Raw genomic sequence first — 27000 nt, 5'->3', positions numbered from 1 at the left:
GAATATATACTGCCAGAGGTACAGTGCCTCTATTTTTGTAAGTCTTGTTTGTTTTGTAAATCTTAAAACGCCTGCTCCATTGGCATCCCTAGTGCTGCTTCTGTATCCACATGCGCAAGAACTATTTTCTAACTTGATGCTGAACATCTATCAGTTTCCCCAGTAGTATCAGATCGTTCCTCTGAGAGTTGAGTTTATAGTCCAGCTACCTGCAATTTCTTTTTAGCCCACAGTGACAATAATTCTTCCACGGTTTTTATCTTACTACTTTTTATCGTGCAGTTACAACAAAGACCTTTTAGACAAGGTGATGGAAATGGCTGATGGGATTGAAGTGGAAGACCTGCCACAATTTACTACCAGAAGTGAATTAATGAAAAAGGTAAACAGGATTTCCAAGTGCATTTGAAATGGTATAGAGCTAACGGCCCCTGCCTTTATGATGATGTATTAGAGTATATTGTTTTCTGAATGCTCTTGTTTACTACCTCAATCTAAGCCCTTTCATTTTATTTCTCTGTAATTGGTATAAGCCTTTTCGTAACTAGAGAACAACTCAGTAGATAAATTATGCATTGTTGGTAGAGTAACACATAAACTCAACCTCTTCAGTTCCTTTAGAAAAATTCTGTTGTGAGCTTTTTGCTTGAATTTTAAGAAAATGTTGGTTAGAGTGCTACAGTTTCCCACTTAATTAAAAAATCTTGTTGGTAACATTAACTCATCCTTACCCCAATCGGTGAGGACCCCCCCAGACCTGTTTGGACCCTCTGACTTGCTGATGGAAATGTAGATGGAGTAATATCATCATAGCTTTTCCCTATTCTGCCAGGCTTGTTCTGATCTGAGGCTGTGGATTTTTTACATGGTGAGCTGCTGCCTGTCGAGCCTTGTATCTGGGTCCTTTGGCTGGAGCCATGGAGAGTGTGGCAGAAGGAAGCTCAGAGGATGGGGCTGGGTGTCCCAACTGCTTTTCACAATCTCCCAAGATATGGTTTTTCTCATTTGCCCTGGTCTCCTCAGGCAACAAAATTAATTGCTTCCTCATCTCCCGTAGTTTATTTATTTAGCACTTTACCCAGACCTTTTTAAGAGCAGATTGTAAGCTTCTTGAGGGAAGAGATGGTGCTTAAGATATTAGTCCTTCTAATTCCAAAACCTAGTATAGGCATAACCCAGAGAAGATGCTCAGAAAATGCTTACAAAATTGACCAAAGCAAAAGAATAAAGACTGCTGGCCTCTCTTATAGTTCTATCGTCAGAAACATAGGTAAGCCCGTGCTTCACCCTAGCTGGGTCTTTTTCTGGGAAGCTGGGCATATAACAGGGTTCCCTTCAGTGTGAGTGTCAGGAGCTAATCAAATCCTCAGCTGCCCAGAAAGTACTTCAGCCCCAAACAGCACACCCCACTTGATTTCAGATATTTTTCCTTAAAAAAGTATTGTTTTTTAATTGAACCTGGAATCAAAAGTTCAGGTTGTGTTCAAGGGGCTATTTTGTTTTTAAAATCTGTTAACAGGGCTATTGTTTGTAGCCCGGGAGCCGTTGTGAATTGGGAGTTTGTGACTTTTTGGATTCTCTTATATAATATTTTTAAAAAACCTCTAGTAAGTCCTTCAGTATCCTAGCGGTGAGGTTCCTGGGGCCCAGGCATGGGGCGTCTAGATAATTTCCGGCCACCTGATTGCACCCCATTCGTCAGGGGCAGGCAGGGAATAGGATGAGCCTTTACTTCCTGACTGCTCATGGCTGATTCTTTCCTTGGCCTTTTGGTCTTAAGAGGTATTCTGCCCTCCGTAAGATCCGTTTTCACATAAATTTTGTTATACTTCTCTGTCTCTTTCCCATCATACTGGGATGTTAGAGGTCAGAACACTTCACGATATTTGGGCTTCAGACTCCAGAAGAGACTAAGGAGGTTCTGTAATTAATATGCACATCCCTAACATTATCCATAGGCTGGTGTGAAGAAGTATATGTATGTGTGTTGAGGAGAAGAGTTTCTAAACTGTTATAAACATTGTAAAGGGGTCTTGAACCTGAAAAATGTAGGGAGCCCTGTCCTGGGATGTTCATTTTTGACACTTTAACTGCACAGTGTCAGCCTCCAGAGAAGAGTCCTCAGAAATGAACTTTGGCATCCCTGAAATGAGCTCTGCCATCAGACTGATGATTGGCACCTAGCTACCTGGAAGAAGCCTACAGGGAGCCTGTATTTCTATAGCACTTTTTGATTATATATGTTTGAACTTCCTTCAAATAAAACTTATGTTTTCTTAGTAACCACGTTTTAGACTGTTGATGTCACTGAAAATGAAGCTAAGTTGATCCTGAAAAGTGAGATACTTAGAGGATGTGTAGAGTTTTGCCAGTTGGTAAGAGTCTTTTAGATAAGCCTGTCCTGAGAACAAGTCATCTGATCTGTGTGCCATGACAGAATTGTGTTGTGTTGAAAGCTGTCCCTTCTCTATTGAAGGCTACCCTGAGAGCCCACTGGAAAGAGCGCCCTGGGAGCTTTGCAGCAGTTTTTTTTTGTCTTCTTGCCTGAGGTTTTTGCATGTAATAGATAGAGGCTGGCAAACATTAAGCAACATTGCCAGCCCAGAAACAAAAAACAAAACCAAAAATCTTTGATGTTGAGCCATGCACCTGAAAAGGTCAGTTATAGTTCTTTGATCCCTAGCTCTAAAATTATTTCAGTTGGGTTTTGAAGCTAGCTAGCAAGTGGAAATGAATCGCCTGGCATTAGTGGTATCCCGAGACTGAATAGTGAAGATAACTTAGGGACATAAGTTCTTTAAAGTAAGATTTTAAAAATACTTCATGGTTATTCTGCAGTTTTAAGGGTAGTACACCTCTGTGGTCTGTTCAACTCTTTTTTTTTGGCGGGGAAAGGGGGATGTGGAATCTGAGAAAAGAAATGAGCATTGGTCTCTGACAGGTGGTATTTGTCAGATATTTGTAGTGTATGATTTATTTTTGAAAAAGGGGGATTCAGACACAAATATATTGAACAGTCTCAGTTATCTAACAGCCCTCCCTAGGTACTTACTAGCAGACTTCGTGATTGACCAACCGGCTTTACCCATTAATGAGCAATAATTAACAAAGAGCAGCCGCTCACTCAGGAATGATGTTATTACTAAGACTGTCAGAGTTTATATTTCCAAGGCATTGTCTTAAGGAGAAAGAGGAGTGATTGACTAAGAAGCTATCATTATTGGCTCAAAAAATCTGTCCACTTAATTACTCCATTTTTCCTAAGAACATTTGTTTTTTATAAATTTACTTTTATTTATTTTTGGCTGCGTTGAGTCTTCGTTGCTGCGCGCGGGCTTTCTCTAGTTGCGGCGAGCAGGGGCTACTCTTCATTGTGGCGCGCGGGCTTCTAATTGCGGTGGCTTGTCTTGTTGCAGAGCACAGGCTTTAGGCGCGCAGGCTTCAGTAGTTGTGGCACACGGGCTCTAGACTGCAGGCTTAGTCGTTGTGGCACATGGGCTTAGTTGCTCCGCAGCATGTGGGATCTTCCCAGACCAGGGCTCGAACCTGGGTCCCCTGCATTGGCAGGCGTATTCTTAACCACTGCGCCACCAGGGAAGTCCCCCTAAGAACATTTTTGTCCAAGAGGGAAAGTGGCAGTATGGAAAGTGACTAAATATGAAATGTGAAAGAGAAGTTGGAAAAACAAGTGTGCCTGCCTTTCAAGAGGCTTTTTGTGCATTATATACAGTCTTGGCAAGCTCTAAAGTAATGGAGCAGCCACTCCATTGGTGGAAGGAGATGTGATTCTAATACGATAGCAACTATTTGTGAGTATTTAAAAAAATTTTTTTTCAGCTTGTCAGATTAGTTAAATCAGGTTTTGTCTTGTATCCTAAGATAAATGCTCCATGGAGCTACCTTTCTTTTCCCTTTATCCACAGAAATAGAAGAAGCCAGAAAAGCTCTGTCTGACCCCACAGGCCAGTCTGTTGCCTGGTGCCCAGGCTGAGTGAATCACCTGCCAGCACCTTGAGTCAAAGACCATACTTGCAGCAGCCAAAGCCAGTGGCAACTCTTCTGCTATAGCCTTGGTCTATCCTATTGGAAATTTGAGAGATGGCTTAGGGGATTCTCTTTCCTTTTGGACTAAAGATGGATTCTTTAGGTGATACTGCATTCTCCTAAAAAGACAAAGCCCTCTTATATTTTGCTTTCGCTGAGGAATTTCGCTTCTTCACTTCTCAAAGACTGGAGTGACAGGCTTAAGCTAGGAAATAGGTCATACCTTGAAAACTCTGCTTACTAAAAAGTGTCTCAGACTGATTCACTTGCACTGCTAAATGTTAAGGAAATCCATTCAAATAGAAGGTGACAGACAAAATGATTTCTTTGCACCCTGCTTAAAAGTTGTCTAAAGCCAAGTTTAAATTTACCAATGGTGCTAGAGAGTACCCAGAAAGAATATATCTGCTTCAGTTCACCACTGTTAGAAAACATGCAGTTTCTGTAGTTTCTAATAGTGTGAAATCCAGAAACCTATAACCTTCACATCTCCTAAATATCCTGACTCAATGTGAAATGTTGTAAATTACTACCTGGATTCAACTGATTTTAATTTAGAACAATAAGTGTTTATGTGATTCTGGTTTTTTTTTTTTTTTTAATTAATTAATTTATGGCTGTGTTGGGTCTTCGTTTCTGTGCGAGGGCTTCCCCTAGTTGTGGCAAGCGGGGGCCACTCTTCATCGTGGTGTGCGGGCCTCTCACTATCGTGGCCTCTCTTGTTGCGGAGCACAGGCTCCAGACGCGCAGGCTCAGTAGTTGTGGGCCCAGTTGCTCTGCGGCATGTGGGATCTTCCCAGACCAGCGCTCGAACCCTTGTCCCCTGCACTGGCAGGCAGACTCTCAGCCACTGCGCCACCAGGGAAGCCCTGTGATTCTGTTTTTAGAAGCCTTCATTGCAGAGCATGCCATGGAAAAAGTTATTTTTTAAGTATTTCTGTTATCACTTTAAATTGTGAACATTTATAGATCACAAGTGACAAGACAAAAAAATTAGACTCTGGCTTCCAAATGGGTAGTATGGTCAGTGTTTTGCTGAATTTTCTGTATGTAGTAAAATCTTAATAATTTCTGAGTCTACCTACCATCTGGGTAGTACATAAATATTGCATCACTGCTGTATTTTAATTTATGAGTTTGATTCATTAGACTACATGGCTACTAACTTTTTCTTTTTTTCCTAGCATCAAAGCTAAGGCAGAAGATTCATCACATTTTCATCATTAGTTACAGGCTTGGAAAGGAGGCTGGGATGAATATGACATTGACCTCAGCAGCTCTCTTAAGACTCTTGATATTAACATGTAGGAAAGAGGCAATTGGAATGAAAGGGAATCTGTCTAGATTGACGTTTTAAAAGTTCTCATTCTTCTAGTAGCTATCATTGTAAAAGTATGCATGGATATTTATGTATTTATAAATCATGCCCTCTTTTTTATTTTCAGGTTTTGAATGTTGGTCAAAATGTTAAAAATGCCTGTTTTTTTTTTTAATGTTGATGTAATAATGGCAGGTAGTGAATTTTACACTTTGGATTTTTCAACAACGTACCTTTATGTGTGATTCTGCTTTATGGTCTTTTTTCCCCGCCGACTGAGGTAAACTATATCCCTTATTTCTACCTGAAGTTTACACCATCCATGTACCCTATTGCCACACACACTTCATGTTTTTTTAAAGAGTTGAGTGAAAATCAAATCATAGGCTTCAGGCATCTACCAGCTCATGGGAAGAGGCAGCCTATAAAAAAGCCTTATTTTAAAACTCATTGACACAAGATTCCACAGCTTGTTCCAGGCAGCCAGTTGATTGTAGGTTCTCTAGAAAGCCTTCCAGGCCGCTGAATAAAGCCCATATTCTCTTTTTCTGCAGGGAGCCTGAGGCTTCAGTATTCTAGGCTTGAGGAATTGCCTTGTACAAAGTCCCTCAAGAAATACTTGCTTATTAGTGCAGTGCTGCTTTGCTCAGAAATTCTGGTTTTATTAATTTCCCCCTTTCAGTTGATGTGTGTTTCTTACCCCCTCCCTGTTCCTCTTTCTTATTTAATACCCACTCTTAAGCACTTACCTCCAGGCATAAATACCAGAGAGGGACTTCATTTGGGGGGCAACAATGTAACAGTCACAGCAGGATTCACTTATCACTGTACAGGAGAGGGTGGCAGAATACGACAGTGGACCTGCCTTAGCTTAATCTACTGGTAAACTCAGGTCACTGAAGTGCTGAGAGGAGAGCAACTGTGGGAGCGTGGTGTCTGGGAGCAGAGAAGTAAGACGACTCTCACCCATGGCTCAAGGTTAAGGCCAAACAGCATACCACATCTCTGTGCAGCTTCTAGCTCTAATCTGTAGTGACCACTAGGGTGGGCCAAATGAAGACCTCAGGACCTCTGACAAGCCACTTTTCTCCTGTGGCCTTTCCTGGAAAATGAAGATCGTAGAAATACCTACCACAAAGACCTATGGCAAGGATTAAGATGTTAGAGGGCCAAGCACGGTGCTCAGTGAGCCTTGGCCTCTCTATAAGATATAAAATAAAATGTCCTCTCAGGAACATATCCATTGCAGTCTTTATAGTTTTTGAAGACTTCTCTAGTTAATCAAATTTTCTGGTGCCATTTTCTAGTGGGTTTTCTCTGTTTCCTCAGTTTAAGCTGCCCTTTTTTTAAAACTTTTTAAAAATAAGCTTTTATTTTAAAACAATTCTAGATTTACAGGAAGTCTGCAAAGATAGTTCAGAGTTCCCATATACTCTGCACAGTTTCCCCTATTACTAGCATCTTACATTAGTATGGTACATTTGTTATAATTAATGAACCAATATTGGTACACTATTAACTAATGTCCACACTTCATTGAGACTTCCTTAGTTTTCACTTAATATCCTTTTTCTGTTTCAGGATCCCATTACTCTTCCCAGGATAAGCTGCCTGTTTTTCATCTTACCTTCACAACCTCTGTGGCTATCTCACCTATGAAATTAATCAGTATTTTAGAATTTTATCCTTTGTTTTTTTGGAGTGGAAAGTGGCATAGAAATCTAAAATTTGCATTGCAGCACTCCTTGTGCAAGTAAAATGGCCCACTCTTAGATCTGAAACTGGAGCTCACACCAGATATAAGCTGCAAGCTACTGGTCTCTTCATATATACAGCCCTCCACAAGATGGGGTGAGGATCAAGGGAGATCACAGGAAGGGACATGGTAAAGTATTACTGCAAGTAATGACTAGGAGAGGATCTTATCTGTTAAAGACCTAAGTCTCAAGACCTTTTGAGAAGCAACTACAGTTGATCCTTGAACAACCCATGGATTCAACCAACTGCAGATCCTGTACATATTTATTGAAAACAATTTACATATAAATGGACCTGTGCATTTCAGACCTGTGTTTGGGTGACCTATACTAACGGTACAGTTTAGGGTGCTCAGTTAATAGTGATGCCCTTTTATGTTATCCAGAAAGTTGCTTTTTGAAACATTCCTCAGAGTCTGTGGCCCATCTGATCAATATTCTGCCTTTGCAAAGGAAAGGATTCCCTCTGAACTTTTCCAGGATCCATTTGGACCTGTGGCTTACCTATTCTGTGGGCACTGGGAGGAATCACATTAACTATCACTGCCTATCCTCTTTTGCTTTGCTATCTGTAGTAAATGGCAGTGAAAATACACATTGTTGTATCTGACATGAGATATATATACCCTAACCGTCAGGTGACTTGTGTTTCCCAGCTGTCCAGCTCTAAAGTCTCTGCCTGGGTACCCTTATGTCTGGAAGGAGACTGTCAACTTCTGGGGTCTGAGGCCTGTCATTTAGTTATCTTATCGTCTAGTCCTGGCTCTCATTCTTGACTAGTTTAGGGATACCTTTCAGTTCTGTAGGAATAAGAGTAAACATAATCCTTAAGAGGCAAGAATTTTAGAACTTAAACAGGTTGGTGGTCGTATGGAAATTGCTTCCTTCAACAAATAAATGCATGCTCTCCCTCTCCCTCTTAAGAAACAGAACCTTGCCTGGCTTGCTTTTCATTAAAATAGCTAGCCAGAGAACCTATTTATTTAAATGAAAAGCAAGCCTGCTAATTTCTTTCCCAAAGTTTACTCTGTCCCTTCTAAGTTATGACACCCAGGGCAAGGGGTGGCAGTATTGACTGCCTTTCTCATTTTGGTTTGGAAGGTTTTTTTTCACACCGCCAGCAGTAGAGGCAGAGTCCTTTGCATGTGCTCCTATCAGAGATGGAGGTGGGCCTGAAGGCTTGCTCATAGACAAGAGTACCAGCTGAGGAGGTGGGGTAACAAAGACTACATCACCTGAACAGATTCCCTTGGAAATCAAATAGAAAGTAAAAGTTGAGACTATTAAGCTCCTATTAGAATGGAGCTAATTCCTACCTGTTCTAGACCTGGGCATGTGAACCAGAGCTTTTTTCCTTGACAGTGCTGTCAGACAAGGATACCTCTTTAGAACATAATCCAGGTAGTCACAGCCCAAGTCCCATCCTTCTTTCCCAGCCTAGTAAAAAAAAAAGGCCAGTGAACCAAAAATATCCTTGAATATGGCCCTTGAACTTATTTGCCTAGGAGAAAGAAGCTGTTAGGGGCGTGAGGCAGATCTTTTTTTTTCTTTTTTAATCTTATTTTTGGCTGTGTCGGGTCTGAGTTGTGGCACGCAGGCTTCTTTCTAGTTGCGGCATGCAAGCTCAATAGTTGTAGCGCGTGGGCTTAGCTGCCCTGCAGCATGTGGGATCTTGGTTCCCTGACCAGGGATTGATCCCGCATCTCCTGCATTGCAAGGCGGATTCTTAACCACTGGACCACCAGGCAAGCCCCTTGAGGCAGGTCTTGGTCCACGCCTGCTTTAGTGGAGGGGCAATTAACAGTAAGGTCAACCTTGAACTGCATGGGCCTAGTGATTAAAGTCCTTGCTTTGCTGTGAATGCTAGCACCAAAATCTCATGCTGTTAGGGCTGCATTTTTCCTTCCCTTCAGCATTTTCTCTTATTAAGAATGTTTAATTATCCCCAGTAGTTGTGAACTGGTAGTAATTCCTTCCTCTTGAGTTCCTCAGTATAGGGATCTGCACTGTGTGGATGATTCCTACTTTATTGGAGGATTCCGTAGAAAAACCAGTGTCTGTATAAGTACCTGGCACTTAGTGAATTGCTTCATTTCTGCCCTACTTTCCCTTTGAGGCCACGCTGGGAGGATATGAAATGTTTCAAATAAAATTTACATAAAATAAAAATGACCACCCATAATCACCCCACCAGACCAGTCTCCATTCCCAAAGCTGCAAAAGGGTGGACCTAACATGCAGCTTGGCACCCATTAGGTGCCAACGTATCAGTAGTTATGTTGACAGAACAAATGGCAGCAGGCACTGAACAATGCAGCACAAATTAAATGCCAGGCTGTTTTGGACAGGGGGCAGAAGCAGGATGGGGAAAGGGGTCAGCACGTGGCCAGCCTTGGAATCCCTACCTCTAGGGGTCTGGAGCTTGCAAAGGCTGTGGGTTTGCTCCTTTCTCCATGAACATAGCTGCCTGGCAGAAGGCTTGCCCTGGAGTCTCACACTGTAAACTGACTAGATTCCTTATCACTTTGGGTGTGAATTTTGGGCCCCAGACTATTGGAAACATTTGGGCTTGGACCAACACCTACAGTCCTCGCTTCCCCTTAAACCAGCTGTTCTCAACTTCTCAGGTGGTGAGAATGACTCATGCTTCCTTCTACCTTTGTGCTTACCAAATTTATTTTTTATGACTAGGTTCTACTTTTATAACAAAAAACAAAGCCGCTAATTAAAGAGTGTCCCAGAGGATTCAGAGCTTGGACTCTTGGAGGTCCACTGCTGTCCTGTTGGCCTCCTCCCTAGGCCTGTGCATGTACTGCCAGAGGTTATCTGGAGAGCAGTTCCCAGTGTTTGGCTCCAATCTTTGGTACTTATATTGTTGCTCTTACAGCCTGATCCCTCAAACTTAGGTCTTGAGAGGGCGCCATGGTGATCGTTGTCTGTTCTCAAGCTGCTCTGTGCACAATATCCAGCCCCTGCCAAAGAACCAATGTGTAAGGGCTAATGAAAGCTAGGAAGGAAACTTTCTCCCTAACAGATGGTATCATCAACTTACCACCAGGCCCCAGTACTGCCCTCGCTGATCTTTCTGGCTTGCGAGAGATCTCTTGTACCCACCCCTGGGATTGACAGTCTTCATTCTAAAGGCAGCTTTCCAGCCGATGTTCCAGGGAGTCTCCATCTGAAACCACAGCCTTATGTGCTCATGCAGGTACAGTCCTATAGCCAAGGCCCACTACAATACAGCAAGGTCACTAATCTAGATTTTCTTTGGAGGCGATATTCTAGGCCTTTAGCTGAAGCTGAAGCCATGAGCTAGTCTCTGGATTCTTTCCTATTCTCTGCTCAGGATAGTTATAAGAACAAGAAGCTTCCTGTTCCTGTTGTCTTTGTACTAGCACCAACACAAAAACATAAAACATAAAAACATAAAATCTCCCAACTCAAGTTTTGTAGAATGACTTTATGCAGAGGCCAGCCAAAGAGCTGCCTTTGACATTCTTCTGTTCAAGTGCTGCTAGTCCAATTTAGCTGGTGGGCTGCAGTATTCTTGGCACAAGGCCTTGTTTGTAAAGGGGGAAGGGAAGAGGGCTTCAGACAGGAAGCAGCATTAAGAGGTCTGCCTTAAGTGTGCTTACACTTGCACTTCGGCAGCCCTTAAGACACCACAAAAGCCCTCCTGCATTCCAGGAAGAATGGCAACTAAATGGTTCAGGTTGATGGAGCCTGAGGCCAGCTCTAATATCCCCCCAAAGGACTACAGAAGCATCACACTTGTAACCAAATGAAGACCATCACCACGTAAAGACCTCTCTAACCAGCTAAAAGGTTATTTGATTTTCCTCAGCAAAGTACACTCTATATTTAGAGTCTTTCCAAATATACAATTCCAGAAGTCACTGGTAAACAAAAGCATCTTGTGGCCAAGCTTTAGCACTAAGTCAATGGCAGAGTTCCTGACAGTCCATGCAGGCTTCTAGCCCAAGTCTGAGTCCTCCATATGCCAAAGAGGAAACTTGGAGCTTTTCCTTCCAGGGCTCTTGATTTCAACCAGCAAGGAACTAATGTTGCTGAGCTAAGAGAGTTTTGTATAGGGTGCATCTTGTTCATCTTTTGGGCCCAACTAAAAGAAAGCCCTAGTCCATGCTATGAACAGAAAACTTAAAAACCTCAGGATATTATTGACAAAATTATTTTAAAAACCTGTAGTGATGGTGGGGAGAAATTACTGAAAAAACAGCACACACATCTGTGTGTTTCTAATATATCTTTGTGTTCTATATCATATACTGGAACAAGATAACTAGAATTTCCCCATATCAGACAACAGTTTAGTTTTTCCCTAACTAGATGGGAACTGAAGTAACAGGGCTACCATCTTTGCACAAGGCCCCTGTCCTATGGACAATTTCATTTACCTTTAATGGCTTTCCACCTATGGACTTCTCTGTTTACATACATAATCCCCACATACCAGATTCCTTTGGGACTCTGCATTGCTGAATGCAGTAGAAAGGAATTGTAATAAACACCACCAAGACCTAAAAACTTGATCTCTCTTAAAACCTGGGAGAATTGAGGTTACCTTAGACGTAACTCTAAATTGTTTTTTGAGCCCCAGGCTTCTGTCTTCTAAAAGAGTACTAAATGAATAAATTAAGATAGGTACCTTGTTTACTGGGCACACAACAGACTTACTAAATAAGCCACCTTCAATAGCTTTCCTCTCCACTACCTTCCACCTACATGAGGAAGAATTTTTAGATCAGTTTCAGAAGTTATTCATATTCATGGAACTTTTTAATTTTGGGGTATGTGTCTGTACAGACTCAAGGATATTTCTAGGAAGGGGAAAAAAATTGGTTTATAAGTCAAGAGTGCTTTCTATCAGAGATGAGAGTGTTCCTATATCCAGACTTTACTTGTTTACATTACAAAAAAAAGTGAAAAATGGTGAAAACCTCTTCACTGGATAGACACAAGTCTATATAAAACTCAATCAACATGGTATTTTCACAAATTGGGATGAATATTTAAGTTCAGTAGAATTTTAAAACTGAACTCAATCCCTTAACATCTCTTAAGGGATAGTATAGTTATTGGCTAAAAGACCAGACTGCCTGGGTTCAAATCCCAGCTCTATCACATACTGGCTGGTTGACCATGAGAAAGTTACTTGATCTGTACCTAGTTTCCTCATCTGTAATACGGTAGTACCCACCTCATAAGATTACTCTTTGAGTTTGAAATGTGATCATGTTAAAGTGCTTAGAATAGTGCCTTGCGCAGAGCTATGTTAGAAGTACTGTTACAGAGGAATTGCACATCACAAATGCACTTAATCTTTAACATGAATCCAAATTTGTACCAAAATAAATTAGTTCTAGCCTCTTGCCGTACCATACATTTATAAAATTTATGTAGTAAATTTTAGAGTAAACATTCTTTGCATGACATGACTTTGTAAATTGAAGTACATCTGGTATTCAACCAAAGAAACAGGAATCTGTTCCAAGGCTGAAGAAAAAAACTGAAGAGTAATTGAGAGATGCAACATTCCTAAGAATTTTCTCCAATAGGAATGGGGGCTAGATACGAGTTTTATGCATGTGTTGAATTTAGGAGTTAGAGCTCATTAACTGCCTGCGAAGTAAGATGTAACTTCCTTATAATTATCTATCAATACTTGAAATATTTCAGTTTTAAATAGAGAAAACAGGTTAAGGATAAAAATAGATTTTGTAGTATCCAAATAGCATTTAATGAAATAAGAGGGGAGACTATCATAGCTACTGTATATTTAATCTAAGAGATAGTCACTGGAGTAAATGTCTAAAGAAACTGTTTTAGAGCTGAATATAGAAGTATCACACATTTGATATGACCAAAAAGTACCTTTAAATAAAGCATCTTTTTTTGGGGGGGCGGGGGCATAATTCCAGTGAGTTAACTCTCAAATGTATCAAAAGTTCCCTAAGATCATACACTTACCCCCAAATTTCCCAAGTATTAACTTTTAAAGGGAAACATCAGCACTTATCCTTTCTAAAATTTGCTTAATAAATAGAACCTATAGATATTGCCATCCTACAGTCTTCCAGTAGAGAAATCAGTCTTTCAATAGAAAAGAAGCTGTTAGCTTACTAAGCTACTATGAATGTGCAAGAAACTCTTGGGGTTAATGAAATAGCTTTTAACTACTAGAAAGACTACACAGGTGGTTCAACAGAATTTACTTGTATATTTTCCATTTTCTATACTATTTGAAGGCATAGGATAGCTTTGTATTAGCTTTCTTCAATACTGTGTTTTATGTTTATCCAGTAAACTAAAATGCAGTACAACTTTTATACAACTTAGGAGATTAAAAAAAAAAAAATCTCCACAAGAGAAAGCAACTCAGCAGGCCCTGGTGTTAAAACATTTTTCCAGAATAAACAGATAGGCAATTGCATTAAAAGGCAGTTTTCAAATATTTAAATTAAACCAAGATTCCTTCCAAATATCTGCCTTGTTCAAACCAATGCAACAAGTTCTTATTTATTGTTAATAGTGGGGCATGAGTTTTTGGTAAATGTTGACGGTTTACTTTTTTCATTATCAAAAATCTTTTAAAGTGTTATCAAGCAACAAAATAAGTTGCATCAGCTCTCTGCTCATGGTAGAGGTGCCAATTCCTCGTGGTGGAGGTGCAAATTGTGAAATCGCAAAAGGTAGAGTTTAACAGTAAGTAGTGCATGAAGAAACAGTAACAAGTGGCCTAAATACAGAGTTGGACAGAATCAAACCAGTTATGTCTATAATTGCTCAACTGAAACTAATATAGGTACATTCAAAATAAAGTTTGAGATTATAATTGGTGTTTAGAATCGAATTTGAAGAATTTCTTGATAAAATATAAATCTGTTCTTTTGAAATCAGACATGAAACTATCAATTGATGGAGAGCTAGAGACTTATTAACCCCTCCTACTCAGATAAGGAAATAAGTGACAAAGTCTCTTGCACTGAAGTTATGTATTTTAACAGCTTTACATGTAATATTCATATATAAAAAACTTTAAGTGCTTTTCTCCAATTTAAAAATCTAAAGAATTCAAAAATAAGGCATTCAATATTTGAAAAAAGTACAGATTTACAAAATGTGTATATTCTGTCATGAAAACTCCACACCAACATTATACACTTGGAAAAAAATACAAACAGGATATATTACAAATTTATGTAAGCAATAACTTAGTTCACACCATGCAATAAAAAGTACATTAATCAAGATACACAAGCTTTTGTAGGTTCTAAACCGAAGGACTTTTTTTTTTCTGCAGAATCCTTAAAACCTGTGGCACTTAAAATTTGTTAGCCTTTCTACTGAGAGGTAAATTATACACAACAATGATGAAAAAGATTAACAGACCAGTTGTCTATTATGAATCATTCCAGCTTTGTTCAACAATGGCCGAAACTCTTTTCTCATATTCTCGTTTGTTTTCCTGATAAAGCTGTGCTGCCTGGCTATTGGCTGGACTATTTGGATTTGGTTCATCCAGCAGAGACTAGAAGGAAAGACAGAAGATAAAACATATTTGTAGAGTTATTTATATTAACATGGGTCCGATATGGAGCACAGAAGTTGTACAAAACAAATTATTCTATGAAGAGAGACAGAAATTAGTACGTCTTACATATTTTTAGATCTAAGTACTTTCAGAAATGGTTTGATAAATACACTTAAGTTTCCTGCTGCTAGAGAACTTAAGCTTTCAAAACAGTTCTTAATTGCCTTAAGACCTCTAATCTCAAAGAAATTGGAAAAGAACAATATTCTTCAGCATACTGAGACAATAACCAGGAAATAACTTGATTTGGTTAACACACAATATCTATAAAATAGCTTAGCAACTAACATTTTCCAAAGTTTAACTCTATTACTGAGGTAAACTTGCAAATTTCTGACAGTAAGTTGGGTAGTGTACCTTGTCTCCTTTAATCAACAAAACATATGCACCTAGCAGCAAGGGAATGAAACAGGAAAGCTGAAAACACTTTATAAGATGACGTGAATTAAAGCAGAAGTGTGACAGAAAAAACTTTAAAAAGGTCATAAACCAAAAACGTTACTTCTGCTCCTCTCAAATCCATATAACTAAAACATCACTCACCCTCCACCCCTCCCCCAAACTGTCATTCAAGGTCAACTCTGAAATATTCTGCCAGAGTGCTTTGGCGAATAGTTATTTACTTTCGTTTAAAATAGAATTTCTTGGATGGGGTAACATACTCAATGCTTCTCTGCACTTGGCAGTTTCTTGAGTTCCCTATGTTTTTTTCTAAACAATCATCTTTATCTCTCTCCAAGAAGACTCTTCTTTGTGGGCACGAATAATACTTGACCCGTGAGGGAATTCCCTGGTGGTCCAGTGGTTAGGACGCTGCACTTTCACTGCAGGGGACATGGGTTCAATCCCTGGTCAGGGAACTAAGATTCCGCAAGCCTTGTGGTGTGGCAAAAAACAAACAAAACAAAACAAAACAAACACCTGACCTGTGAGAACACTTTATACTTAAATTTGATCAGAATGATTGTGTATTTGATCCAATGTGGTCACGAATGAAAAAGCAGATTGGTTGTATAAAAATCATGAGGGTTTTGTCCAAGCTCTGCCACTGGTTACCTTAGTGTTGGGAAGGTTAGTTTGCTCACTTGGCCTTTAAATTGATCCTAAAAGAGCCAATTATATCCCACAGAATCTTGAAAAGTTAAGATGCATCCTAACACATGCTTACCTGAATTGATGTTAAGATAGAAGATACATCGTATGTTGGACTCCATCTATTCTGAAGGATATCTAAACATATGCTACCATCAGCATACACTGCAAAGACAACACTAAAATTGGTTACATATTAACTTTGTCATTTCTAACAATTAAAGAGAAATTTTTACCACAAACCAAATGCTTGGTTCAGTCAGAAATCTTGAACATTAGTCAATAACTAAAACTTTTTGTCTCACAGGAAAATCAGTCTCAAACTAAGGACTCTTTATGCGCCTTTTGATCAGGAGGCTGAGTGAGAGTTAAATTTTTTCATCACATACTATATAGCAAATCTGTTTAAATTCCACATTTCCAAATATTCCTAAATAAAGTTCTTGGGGGGATAAAAAAGCTAATTTTTTGACATAGCAATTCCACTCTAAAAGTAATAATCATGGACATGCAAAGTTTTATTTACAGGATGTTCACTATAATACTCTTTATAGAAGTGACAAACTGGAAACTACCTTTGGTCCACAGTGAGGGGACTGGCTAAATAATGGTACGTTATTAACGGTACATACCAATACTGCCGCCAGAAATGATATACATCTACCATATGTTAATTAATGTAGAATGACACCCCCAATATATTACATTAATAAGTTTCCAATTACTTATTTAGGATAATTCCATTTCTTATAAAGAATTATTTATAAATATTTTCATTTGAAGTATATGCAATCACAAAAACATTTGTAAGACTAAATGCCAAAATGTAGATATCTGTAAATAGTAGGATTATGAAGGGTATTATTTTCTTTACCTTTCCTTGTACTTTATGATTTGTTTTTCCAATAAGTATGCATTCCTTTCATAATAAAAATAAAAATCAAGTGATTACCGTTTTAAAAGTCTAACACTTGAGAGGCTTTTCCCCCCTCCTGAACTGATTATGTGAGAATACAAACAATGAACATAAATTTTTATCCAGAACTTGCCAGATTATTTATCTCTACAATAAATTTCCAGAAGCAGAATTGCTGTGTTGACAAAGGATAAATGCATTTAAATGTTATAGATACTGCCAAATTGTGGAATGCTTCACAGAACAAGCCAGACCACTCTGCATCAAACAGGAATAAGTGAGGCCTTTTTGGGGAGAGGAGGCAAATTACACTTAAGTACCTTCATTCCTCAGGGCTCTATCCTCGGTCCTCTTCCTTCTTACCCTTTACACACCCTCTGGGCAATTTTATTCATGGCCTCAATTATTACTATCTACGTGCTAGGTACTTCCAATTGTTAGCGTTAGACCGGATTTAACTCTCAGCTTTAAAGCAGCATAGTCAACCGCTTACTGTGTATCCCATAGGAACATCAAACTTAGCAAGTCCAAAGCAAAAATCATCACCTCTGTAAGACCCATAAAACTGTAAAATGATTTTAAAGTTTTGAACTAGTAACTATTTTTGAGAAGTAATCCAAAAGTAAACTAGAAACCGAACATCCATCAACTGATGAATGAACAAAATGTAGTCTATCCATACAATGGATTATCATTCAGCAATAAAAGGAAATGAAGTACAAGTATGTGTTACAACACAGATGAACCTGAAAACTATGTCAGCTGAAAGAAATCAATCACAAAGGACCACATATATTATATGATTCCATTTATATGAAATGTCCGGAATAAGCAAACCTGTAGAGTGAAAATAAATCAGTGGTTGCCTATGGCTGGGAGGCAGAGGGGGTGGGGATGGGGAGTGACTGCTAATAGGCATGGGATTTTTTGGGGAGGGTGATAAAAATGTTCTAAAATTGATAATGGTGATGGTTGCACAACTCAGTGAAGATACTAAAAACCACTGAATTGTACAACTTAAATGGGTGAGTAGCACAGTATGTCAATCTTTTAATAAAGATGTTTTAAAAAAAGCAAACTAAGAAGTTAACTAAATAAGGTACTGATAGTGGAAATAAGGGAAACCATGTTATTAATATGAAGGGATAAAAGAAAAATCAAATACACTGTTTCCTTATAAATTTGTTAAGGCTGAAAATCTTAAACCTATACACATATACTCCTTGCACATTCCACAGTCTTTTCTACCTTGATTTACGGAGCTCCCTTACTAGTTTGGGTTGATTCACTAACAAGTCAAAGCTAGTAAAGCTACAGTAGAATAAATGATAATAAGTGACTTGAAAATTTCCTCAGAATAGAAACAGAAAATAAAATTAAAGCTGCCTTGCCTCTGGGTGGGGGAAGACCTTGAAAGAAAAAGCGACTTCACAGCAATAAAGCACAAAGGCTAAATCTATGATCTAATCTATTATTGGGAAGTCACCTTGATTCCAGACACACAAACACACCTCTCCTATGAGTAGGGAGACCCCTATCTGCCTGCAGTTATCTCACGTAGTCTGTAGTTCTAGACTAGACGCACAATCAAGAGGACCTCTGAAAATGTTCCTCCTGAAAGTAAGTTAACTGATGCGGAAAACCACATTTAAATGTGCAAAGGATATAAAAGGGAAAAAGAACTTAAATATTCTGGAAAATAAGTCTTTCATACAGTAATTTATAATCCAGGAATACAAAGTTATTAGAAGTAAAGAGCAGTAAGTCAGGAAGAGCAAATTTAATTACAAAAGAGTCACTTAGCAATCATTTATGGAAAATAGTAATAAACTGCTAAAAGTAAAAATAGGAACAAGGGAGGAAAACTGTATTTAAAAAAAACCCTTAAAAACATACAAATCTTTGACCTAGTAATCCTACTTCTAAAAACTTATTCATGGGTATTTGAGATTTATTTTCAAGAAAAATGTGCTGTTTAAAACTGTAAACAATTAAAAATCACCAACTGGACAATGATTAAATAAATAATGGTAAACTCATAAAACAGAACATTTTGCAGCCATTAAGAATGATATGGGGAATTCCCTGGTGGTCCAGTGGTTAGGACTCCACGCTCTCCCTGCCGGGGGCCCGGGTTCGATCCCTCGTCGGGGAACTAAGACCCCACAAGCCGCGTGGCGCGGCCAAAGGAGGAGAAAAAAAAAGATACAAAAGAATATTTAATAAGTGAAAATGTTCATGTTATATATAAATTACTTAACTTTACATACAACATGATCTTAATTTTGTACATTTATTTGCAAGCTAAATTTTAAGCTATAAATTCTTTTTAGTATCTTTCACATTTTGATAAATAAATAGATATTACTTTAAAATCAGAAGTTATTAAAACAAAACTTTACCTCAAATCTGGAACCTTGATAAGATTCCAGACTACAAAAGTATGGTTAATATTGACACAGAAGCAACATCTAGAAGTGGGCCCTAATAACGAGAAGTATGGGCAAGACCTAAAAGGATGAAACAACTCTTTTTTCCTTCTATCATTTGCAAAGGCTAATAAATTGCTACTTACCATTTGGATGAAACATTTTGGATAAAAACCTAACAGTTGGCGGTTTATTTGGATATTCTTCAGAAAATTCTATTACTAGTTTAAAAGTACCTAGATAGAAAACAAACCAAAATAATTACAGTAAAGACAAGCATAACTTTTCTCTCTCTTCATCAATGAACTCCCAAGCCCATGCTGGCTTTTGCACGACCACACAAAAATTAATGTCAATTTTGGTTTAGCGCATAAAACATACTAAATATACTATTTATGTACTGATAACATACAGCATTGGCAAGCACTTGGGGGGTACAAGCACTTACATGTGCTACTGGTGGGAACATTAACTGTCATATTGTTGGAAAGCAATTTTGCCCTAGCTACCAAAATTTTAAATGCACATTTGAGGAACTACAAATAATTTATTGTAACTTAGAAGGGGGTGCCAAATGATTTTGAGATGGGCTCACCACCACATGACAAAGGACTCAGATTGGAGGCATGGCCACTAATGTGAAAAGTCTGCTCTGTCCCTATCACTTAAGTATGCCAAGAATCAGTTAAGCATTAGTGTAACTGCCTACTGTTGGTTATAGACCAATACAGTACATTTTGGTCAGTCTAAATCATTATCTTATGGTCAAAAGAAACAGGCATTTAAAAATTATGCATTTATAATAAAGTCAATCTGTTCAGAGTATACAAAGAAGAGCTCTTAAATTCCAAATCTATTTAGCAGAAACAACCACCGTTAATAGTTTCGTGTTTGTCTTTCTAGCCTCCTTTTGCATTTATTCACTATCCAGAGTCCTTTTATTTTGAGGAAATCTACCTGAAGGTTGGATAGGTACTCCAACCACAACACCTTGGGCATAGTAAGTTGAGGCTTATTCCTAATGAAGTCAATAAAAGTTTAAAACCATTCCAGATGTCTCTACAAGCTTCTTTCCTTATTTCATCAATGCAGTTTAAAAAAACAAAACAAAAACCCTTTCTCACCCTAAATTCTAAACTCATGACTCCAGTATCAGAGGCATGTATTTAGTAAAATATTTAATATTTTATTTTCATTAGTCATATATTCAGTATGTAACCTCTACCTCTTTACATTTTTTGTTTGGAAATTTGGGATTAGGGAGGCCAAAGATACAAACAAAATCAAAGATGATATTTAATTCACATTTTGATATATTAATAGAGTCTATGAAATGTACAGTTCATTAGCAAAGATAGCCTTATACCTAGTTATATAGTTTTACAGTTTTAATTTTAATTTTAAAAATGTACAACATAAACACTTCAGACAAACACAGATATGAAACAGCTTTTTTTTAACCTTTTTAAATTCACATTATGGGGTCTCAGGACCCCTTTATACTCTTACTCCCAACCACGCCAAGCTTCCAAAGTGAAGTCACTGAATATGAAGTTGAGAACAGCATACCATTTTATAGTATTTCTACCAAAAATTGAAAATAATTTAAAAATATGGGCTCTTTAATAACCAACTTGCAAAAATTCCCCCAAATTTTTAAACAATCTATTCTCACAATCGGTATAAGCTGCCTCCAGCACATCACAGGCTATAATTATCTATATTTATTGTATTAGAAACTATAACTCAAGGAAAACTTAACATATTTATTAACAACTGTAAACTCATTACACATTAACCTAAGTAACATTTAATGAAAATAACTATATTTCCCCCAACCAAGTTAGTGAGAAGTGTAGCATTGTTTTACATATTTGCAAATCTCTTAAATGATTAGCTTAATAGAAGACAGCTGCATTCTCTTAGCTGCTTCTGCATTCAATCATTGCAACATGCTGTTTTGGTTGAGGTACATGAAGAAAATCAGGCCTCACACAAATATGTAAATGAAAAAGGAAAGACTATTTTCATAGCCTTTTCAGATAATTTAGATATTCTTTGATATTACACCAAAGAAATGGTACATTTTTAAAGGTTAGCTGCAATGTAGAATCTGAAACCACAAAAACTTTCTGCATCAGTTACATTAACAACTGTTGCATATTGCATATATCTTTTATCCATCCATAATTTTCTAATACATTAGCCATTTGGAAAATATTGGTTCACTGAGTTATCCAAATCTTCTAAATGTTGCCGTATTTCATTATATATATACTCGATCAAAAAAAAAAATCACAACAGGTAATACCACCTACTGATCTCATGAGAGAAGTCTTAAAAGTATTGGGAAGCCGTCATTTTATCGGCAGCTACAAATACTGTCAGTCACTTTGCTTGACCTAACAGCTCATTTTGGTAACTTTTAAGAATACGTCAACCAAATACAAACTCGTATCTAAATAACCGGAGTTTGTCAGTCATTCCTTCAAGTAAAAAATGTTCCATGAAGAAAGCAGTAATTGAAGTTGCAGCTCAAACAACTGCAGAACTGCTTTCCCTCTAGATGACCATCATAGTTTGGTATGTAAGAGAAGTGTTTCATGCATACTTCCAACTTCATCACGCAGAATATTAAAAAGATGCATACTCAACGGTCAGAATTTAGTAATATTAATAAATTCCCACTTTTTCATCAAGACATTTTAAACTGAAACTGGCATCTTTTAAAATGCAAAAAATACAATGACTCCCAGCAGTTTGGTGCCACTATCTTGATATATGCCAAGGTGCTAAACTGCTTAGGGCCAGTTTTAACCACTAACACTTTTGTACCATCAGAGCTAATGTTAATACAATGAAAAAGGCAAATGTCTCACTACTGGTATGAAGACAGTTTTGATCCCATGGAACCCCTGAAAGAGTCACAGGGAACTTAAGGAGTTTATGGACCACCCTTAAGAATCCTCTGGTATAAAGTAAAAAGCTGAACTCCTTGAGTACCTCCCTTCAACTCCTTACCCCCCATCTAGAGGTAACCACAGGTAACAGTATGGTATATAACCCCCTTTAACCACACACACTTGCATGTATGTATTTAGTAAAAATGTGGTATTACAACATACATTCTGCAAGTTTTTTGTCTCCTCAGATATACGTCCAGATCTACCTTATTCTTTAATAGGTACATAATATTCTAGAGTCTAGATATATCATAATTTGCTTAACCATTTCTCCTATTGAACCTTCAGGTTATCTCCTTAAAAATACTTCTGCAATCATTATTTGTACAAATATCCTTGATGGGTTAATTCTGAAGCCACTGTGATAACTAAGACAAACCTGTTTAACAATTTTTAAAAATCCATGCTATAATTAGGGAAACTAAGTATCTGGTTAAACTCAATTTGAGAAGTTCAACTATAAATACATATTAGAAGGAGTTTTCCATTTTCCTGGCTCTTGGTGAAAATACTGAATTTAAGACGCAAAAGATCCTGCAGAATGGTAACTATTTACGGGTGTCAAATGCTAGCTGTTATGTGAAGCTACTGGCAGCTGTGTATGATTAAGAACAATTTCAGCTCAGCACCTGATCAATATACATAAAGTTAAAAAAGCATGATTACCCTTCTGATGTTTACCTCAAGGACACTTTTAGCATGCTACAAGGCCATTTAAACTATTCTCAACATAGACCCCACCATCTAATCTAGGCTTAGAGTTCTACAGCCAATATCAAAGTAACAGAGGGAACTAGTAATGAAGGTGATCAAGCTGACTTGAGAAGAAAGTCCTTTGTAAACTATAAATTCTCAGTAGCATTATTTAGTTACAATTTGACCTATTAACAATAGAAACTAGTTAACTAGATAGGTTGGTGTTACAATTCCCTACTTAAAAGAAGCCTCTTTAATAGAAAACATTGAGAATGACTTACCATCTTCAAAGGGTGTCCCTTCTGGTCTGAAAACAAGAAGATTTCTGATTAAAAGAAGTTTTTCATTCTGCTTTTTCCTGATTTTCACAAGTGGAAAGAATAAACTCAGAAAGAGGGGCTCATTCTGGTAATTTGTGGAGTATTTAAGTTATTGTTAATTTACTATCACCTCAGCCCTGGATTTTTATTGATATAGACATAAAAGGTAACTTTAATTTTCAAAGTTTTCCTTTTAGGGTGGTTTTGCAAAAAACAAAACAAAAAAAACTTGTCATAATTTTAGCACAAAAAGAATTCAGTTCATAAATACCAACCCTTTTGTAAGTATCTGTATTCTTAAGAGGAAAAGTCTTACTTTCAATGTATATCAGTAAGATGGAAATCAATACCCTTTAGTTTAAGATAATTATGACACACCATGGACTTCCCTGGTGACACAGTGGTTAAGAATCCGCCTGCCAATGCAGGGAACAAGGGTTCGAGCCCTGGTCCAGGAAGATCCCACATGCCACGGAGCAACTAAGCCCGTGCGCCACAACTACTGAAGCCTGCGCACCTAAAGCATGTGCTCTGCAACAAGAGAAGCCTCCGCAATGAGAAGCCTGCGCACTACAAAGACGAGTAGCCCCCGCTCTCTGCAACTAGAGAAAGCCCATGCGCAGCAACGCAACCAAAAATAAATAAATAAATTTATATTAAAAAAAGATAATTATGACACCAAAGTGTCCTGCTCTTCAAAAGAGCAATAGCTCTTGTTCAAATCGACTAGATTTATCTGATGTCACCAAGAAAGCCAGTTTCTTTTGCCCAAATCTTTTCCTTGCTACCACATTCCAATTTCATCTTTCCTAAGCAGCAACATGAAGTTTAATTACCACTTGCAAGGCACATTCAAGATCTCAAAGAAGCATTCTAACAGCCTGAATTAGAAGGGTGAACTACACTCAGTTTTCCACTAGTCTTTAACGTACACTCTCATAACTGATTCAATAGCAATTCAGAATTCTGTTTACAAAAGTATTTCTTTAAAGTTTTAGTGCAAAACCCTAGTTTAAAAAGAGCGAAAGAAAATAAAATCCAGTTCTGGAAAACTAAAGAAAAACCATAAGGAAATTTTAAATTAAAAAGCATATATAAAATATTTACTATCTGTAAAAGGTAAGAATGCATCTCAAAAAGCTCCATTCAGTTATTTCACACTGAGGTGTGAAACATTTTTCATTTAAATCCTTACCATGGTGGAAGTTCTAGTATTTTTGGTTCCTAGCCTTTTTACAGTTCTAGTAGAATGCAAGCGTAAGAATTTGCTTGGCACATTTTCCACAAAATAGTTTATCTTTCTCCTTTAGTCTCAAATGATATTTTTATCATGTAAAGCCCAAAGTGATCACAAAATCATAAATTTTATGTAACTGCCGAAACTCTTCTCAGAATTTTTTTTTTACCTTGCAGTTTTTGTAAGATCCCTGATCCCTCAGCTCCCTTTCCTAGTTGTTATACGTTCACTTTTCTTAAAATCACCACACCTACCATTTGTCATTTCTTTCAACTCACCCAAATATAACTGCATTCCACTGCATGATGTTGTTTTCAGATGGTGCGCCACTGACACCCACAGGTGGGTCCTCTTGCAATCTAGAAATCCAGAGTAGAAATTTTAAAAGTTGAACATTAAGGCCACTAAGAACGCCAAACAGAACACCTATGGACTGTACACCATCTACTTTGAGAAACAAAGTAAATCAATTTCCTTGTTCTTGTGCTGAGCTGGAATAAACCATGACTTAAAAGCGCTTTGGAGTTATCCCTCTTCAAATATCACCAAGGTTAAGATATCTGTTTAAGAACTGCCTTCAACAGTAACAACAAAGTAAAAACCTCAAGTGAAAAAACGATTTTACTGTTGTCAACATGCAAAGACTTCGTGAGTCCTAACCACAGCTACTTGTGCAACATGGCCACCAAATATTCCTCCCCCCAAAACAAAAACAAAAACAAAAAAAACCCCACCTCAGTGTAAACACTAAATGACTGAAAACACACGTATATCCAATTTAATTAGGAAACTAGTTTTAGACAGTAGAGTTACTTTATCCCATTTGCTTCAATTAGCAATAGGTTTTAAAGTAATCAAAGCTTTGGTAAGGTTTTCCCCTCAGTCCCTATTTTAAAAGCTCTGCACCAACACTAAATCTACCTCTCAGATCATGCAACTCAATACAAAGTTACCTTCCAACATTTGTCATAATCAAATTCTTGCAACCGAAGTCCCCTGGAAAACTACCAAAGATGCCAAGTATACAACTCAGAATTAAGCAGAGAATTGCAGTGAGAAACCAGGGTAACAATGGCCACGAACTGGGAAGTTTTAATATTTGAATTTCACTCATGGGAGCTAATCTGAAATCTACTGGTTTCAAGCTGTAGAAAGCGAGTTCTGCACCAAAACGAACATCTCCTTTTAAAGACTGTCATCTCAGTAAAAAAAAAAAAAAAAAAAGTTACATTATATATATATAGACTGCCATGTGGTATGATACTTGATATTAGTCACCCCCCAAAATGGCTCTTTTTAGTCAACCTCAAGCAGAATAGGCCACAACGAACAGAAGCGTTAGAGGATATGCTGCTTGAAGCCCGCCCACCAAAGATAAATGCTAAGTTACGAATACACTCAATGATAAACTGGCCAAAGCCCCAAACAATGGCTTCCAAGTGCCTCATTTAAGGGTTTATAATGAAGTTGAGAGATTACTTCCTGAGCGGCCATTCTAAGTTCTTACACTAGGTATTTTGCCTCAAGCAGGGCGGGTCTCCCTAGAAAAAAAAAAAATGCGCAGAGGAGCGTAATGCTAAGTTTTCTCCGTCATTTTTCTCCCCGTACCTCCAAGCATTCAATCAACGGGAAACAACTGAAAAAAAGTCACTTCCTCCTCACTAACCCCAACACCTCCTAACAAAACCCTACTTTACAAAAGGAGGCCCAGGGAGTATCAGGTTAGCGCCAGTCTCCAAGGCGGCATTTCCCCCAGGCTTTGGAGGCTATAGATAGGGCTTTATACACCAGGCCACGGAGCTGAGTTCCAGAAAGCATTAGCAGCTGGGGTTGCCAGCCCAAGTCCCAGCCCTCTAAGCCAGTTCTCAAGGTCCTTTCAGGAGGGCGGGGGGAGAGTCGGGTTTCGGAGGATGGGTTAACCTCCGGCCCTAGCGCATCAGACCCCACCCTCACTGCAGAAAGAATGGGGAGGGAGGGAGGGCGAGAGGGTTTGGCCCCAACCCTGGCCCTCGAAGGAGACCGCAAGGCCATCGAACAAAGCTAACTGGTGCAGCTAGCGGGGGGAAAGGCTTCTGCAAGGGCTTGCTTTCAGGGCAGAGAGAGGAGGTACCGCAAGGTGCAGGGGCGGGGGATGAGGTTTGAACGCCAGGGCGAGACATCGGGCAACTGGGACAAGTGGCCAGCAGGGAATCCTAGGACAGCCCATGGCCATCTTTTTACTTTTTGAGGGGGAGGGGGTGGCGAGGGGGTATCGAAATTTCTTACGTCGAACGAATGAACAGGCAAGGACACGAGAGTGCTAACAGGGGCTAGGACTGCGCTTCCGTCCGTCCCGCTGGGCCCACAGCGGCCCTCTTAGGGTCATGAGAGGAAGGTGTCCCGGATCCCCGCCCTGCAGCCCCGTAGCTTTGGGGAGGAGCCGTCATCCAGGCGAAGATGAAGGCCCTTACCGCTTGAAATCCCGCATAAGTCTCCTCCGGGCCGGGGTCGACATGCTCCCCAGCTGCCCCGCGGTCAGTCTGAAAAAAAAGAGTCCCGCGCAGCCCCCCCACCCCCCGGCGCGGCGGCCGAATCACTGTGGATCACTGCCTCCGCCGAGGTTGCACAAACAACCCT

General features: G+C 38.7%; 2 protein-coding genes across 4 annotated transcripts in view; one reads left to right on the top strand and one right to left on the bottom strand.

Annotated features, from left to right (window-relative positions):
* Window positions 1–14280, top strand: part of CDKN2AIPNL (CDKN2A interacting protein N-terminal like) — a 15589-nt gene extending 1309 nt beyond the window's left edge. The window contains exons 2-3 of one of the 2 annotated variants that reach the window (XM_082379019.1): window positions 283–382; window positions 6944–14280. In XM_082379019.1, coding sequence (XP_082235145.1) covers window positions 283–382; window positions 6944–7021 — 178 coding nt within the window. In that variant the 3' untranslated portion in view covers window positions 7022–14280. Of the gene's footprint in view, window positions 1–282; window positions 383–5228; window positions 5608–6943 lie in introns of those variants that run through there. The other variant, XM_082379020.1, reaches the window with a different exon arrangement.
* Window positions 14120–27000, bottom strand: UBE2B (ubiquitin conjugating enzyme E2 B). 2 transcript variants are annotated; one of them, XM_082379017.1, is made up of 6 exons: window positions 26835–27000; window positions 24663–24743; window positions 23109–23134; window positions 19315–19404; window positions 15900–15988; window positions 14120–14668 (listed from the first exon to the last, which is right to left on the bottom strand). In XM_082379017.1, the coding sequence occupies exons 1-6, from the start codon at window positions 26876–26878 to the stop codon at window positions 14540–14542; spliced, it is 459 nt and encodes a 152-aa protein (XP_082235143.1). In that variant the 5' UTR covers window positions 26879–27000; the 3' UTR covers window positions 14120–14539. The 2 variants fall into 2 exon arrangements, with proteins under 2 accessions (XP_082235143.1, XP_082235144.1); XM_082379018.1 differs by lacking the exon at window positions 19315–19404 and having other exon boundaries at window positions 26835–26993.

Source organism: Balaenoptera borealis, assembly GCF_965194805.1.
Source record: "Balaenoptera borealis genome assembly, chromosome: 2".
Lineage (NCBI taxonomy): Eukaryota > Metazoa > Chordata > Mammalia > Artiodactyla > Balaenopteridae > Balaenoptera > Balaenoptera borealis.
This window is presented reverse-complemented; position numbering and strand designations above follow the sequence as displayed.

Bases quoted from the DNA above. Each gene is read 5' to 3' on its own strand.
- UBE2B (XM_082379017.1), bottom strand. From the start codon at position 26,878: ATGTCGACCCCGGCCCGGAGGAGACTTATGCGGGATTTCAAGCG. The intron at 15,989-19,314 runs GTAAGTAGCAAT...TTGTCTTTGCAG, and splicing joins CAAAATGTTTCATCCAAATG to TGTATGCTGATGGTAGCATA. The intron at 14,669-15,899 runs GTAAGCATGTGT...CTTTCCTTCTAG, and splicing joins CTATCTTAACATCAATTCAG to TCTCTGCTGGATGAACCAAA.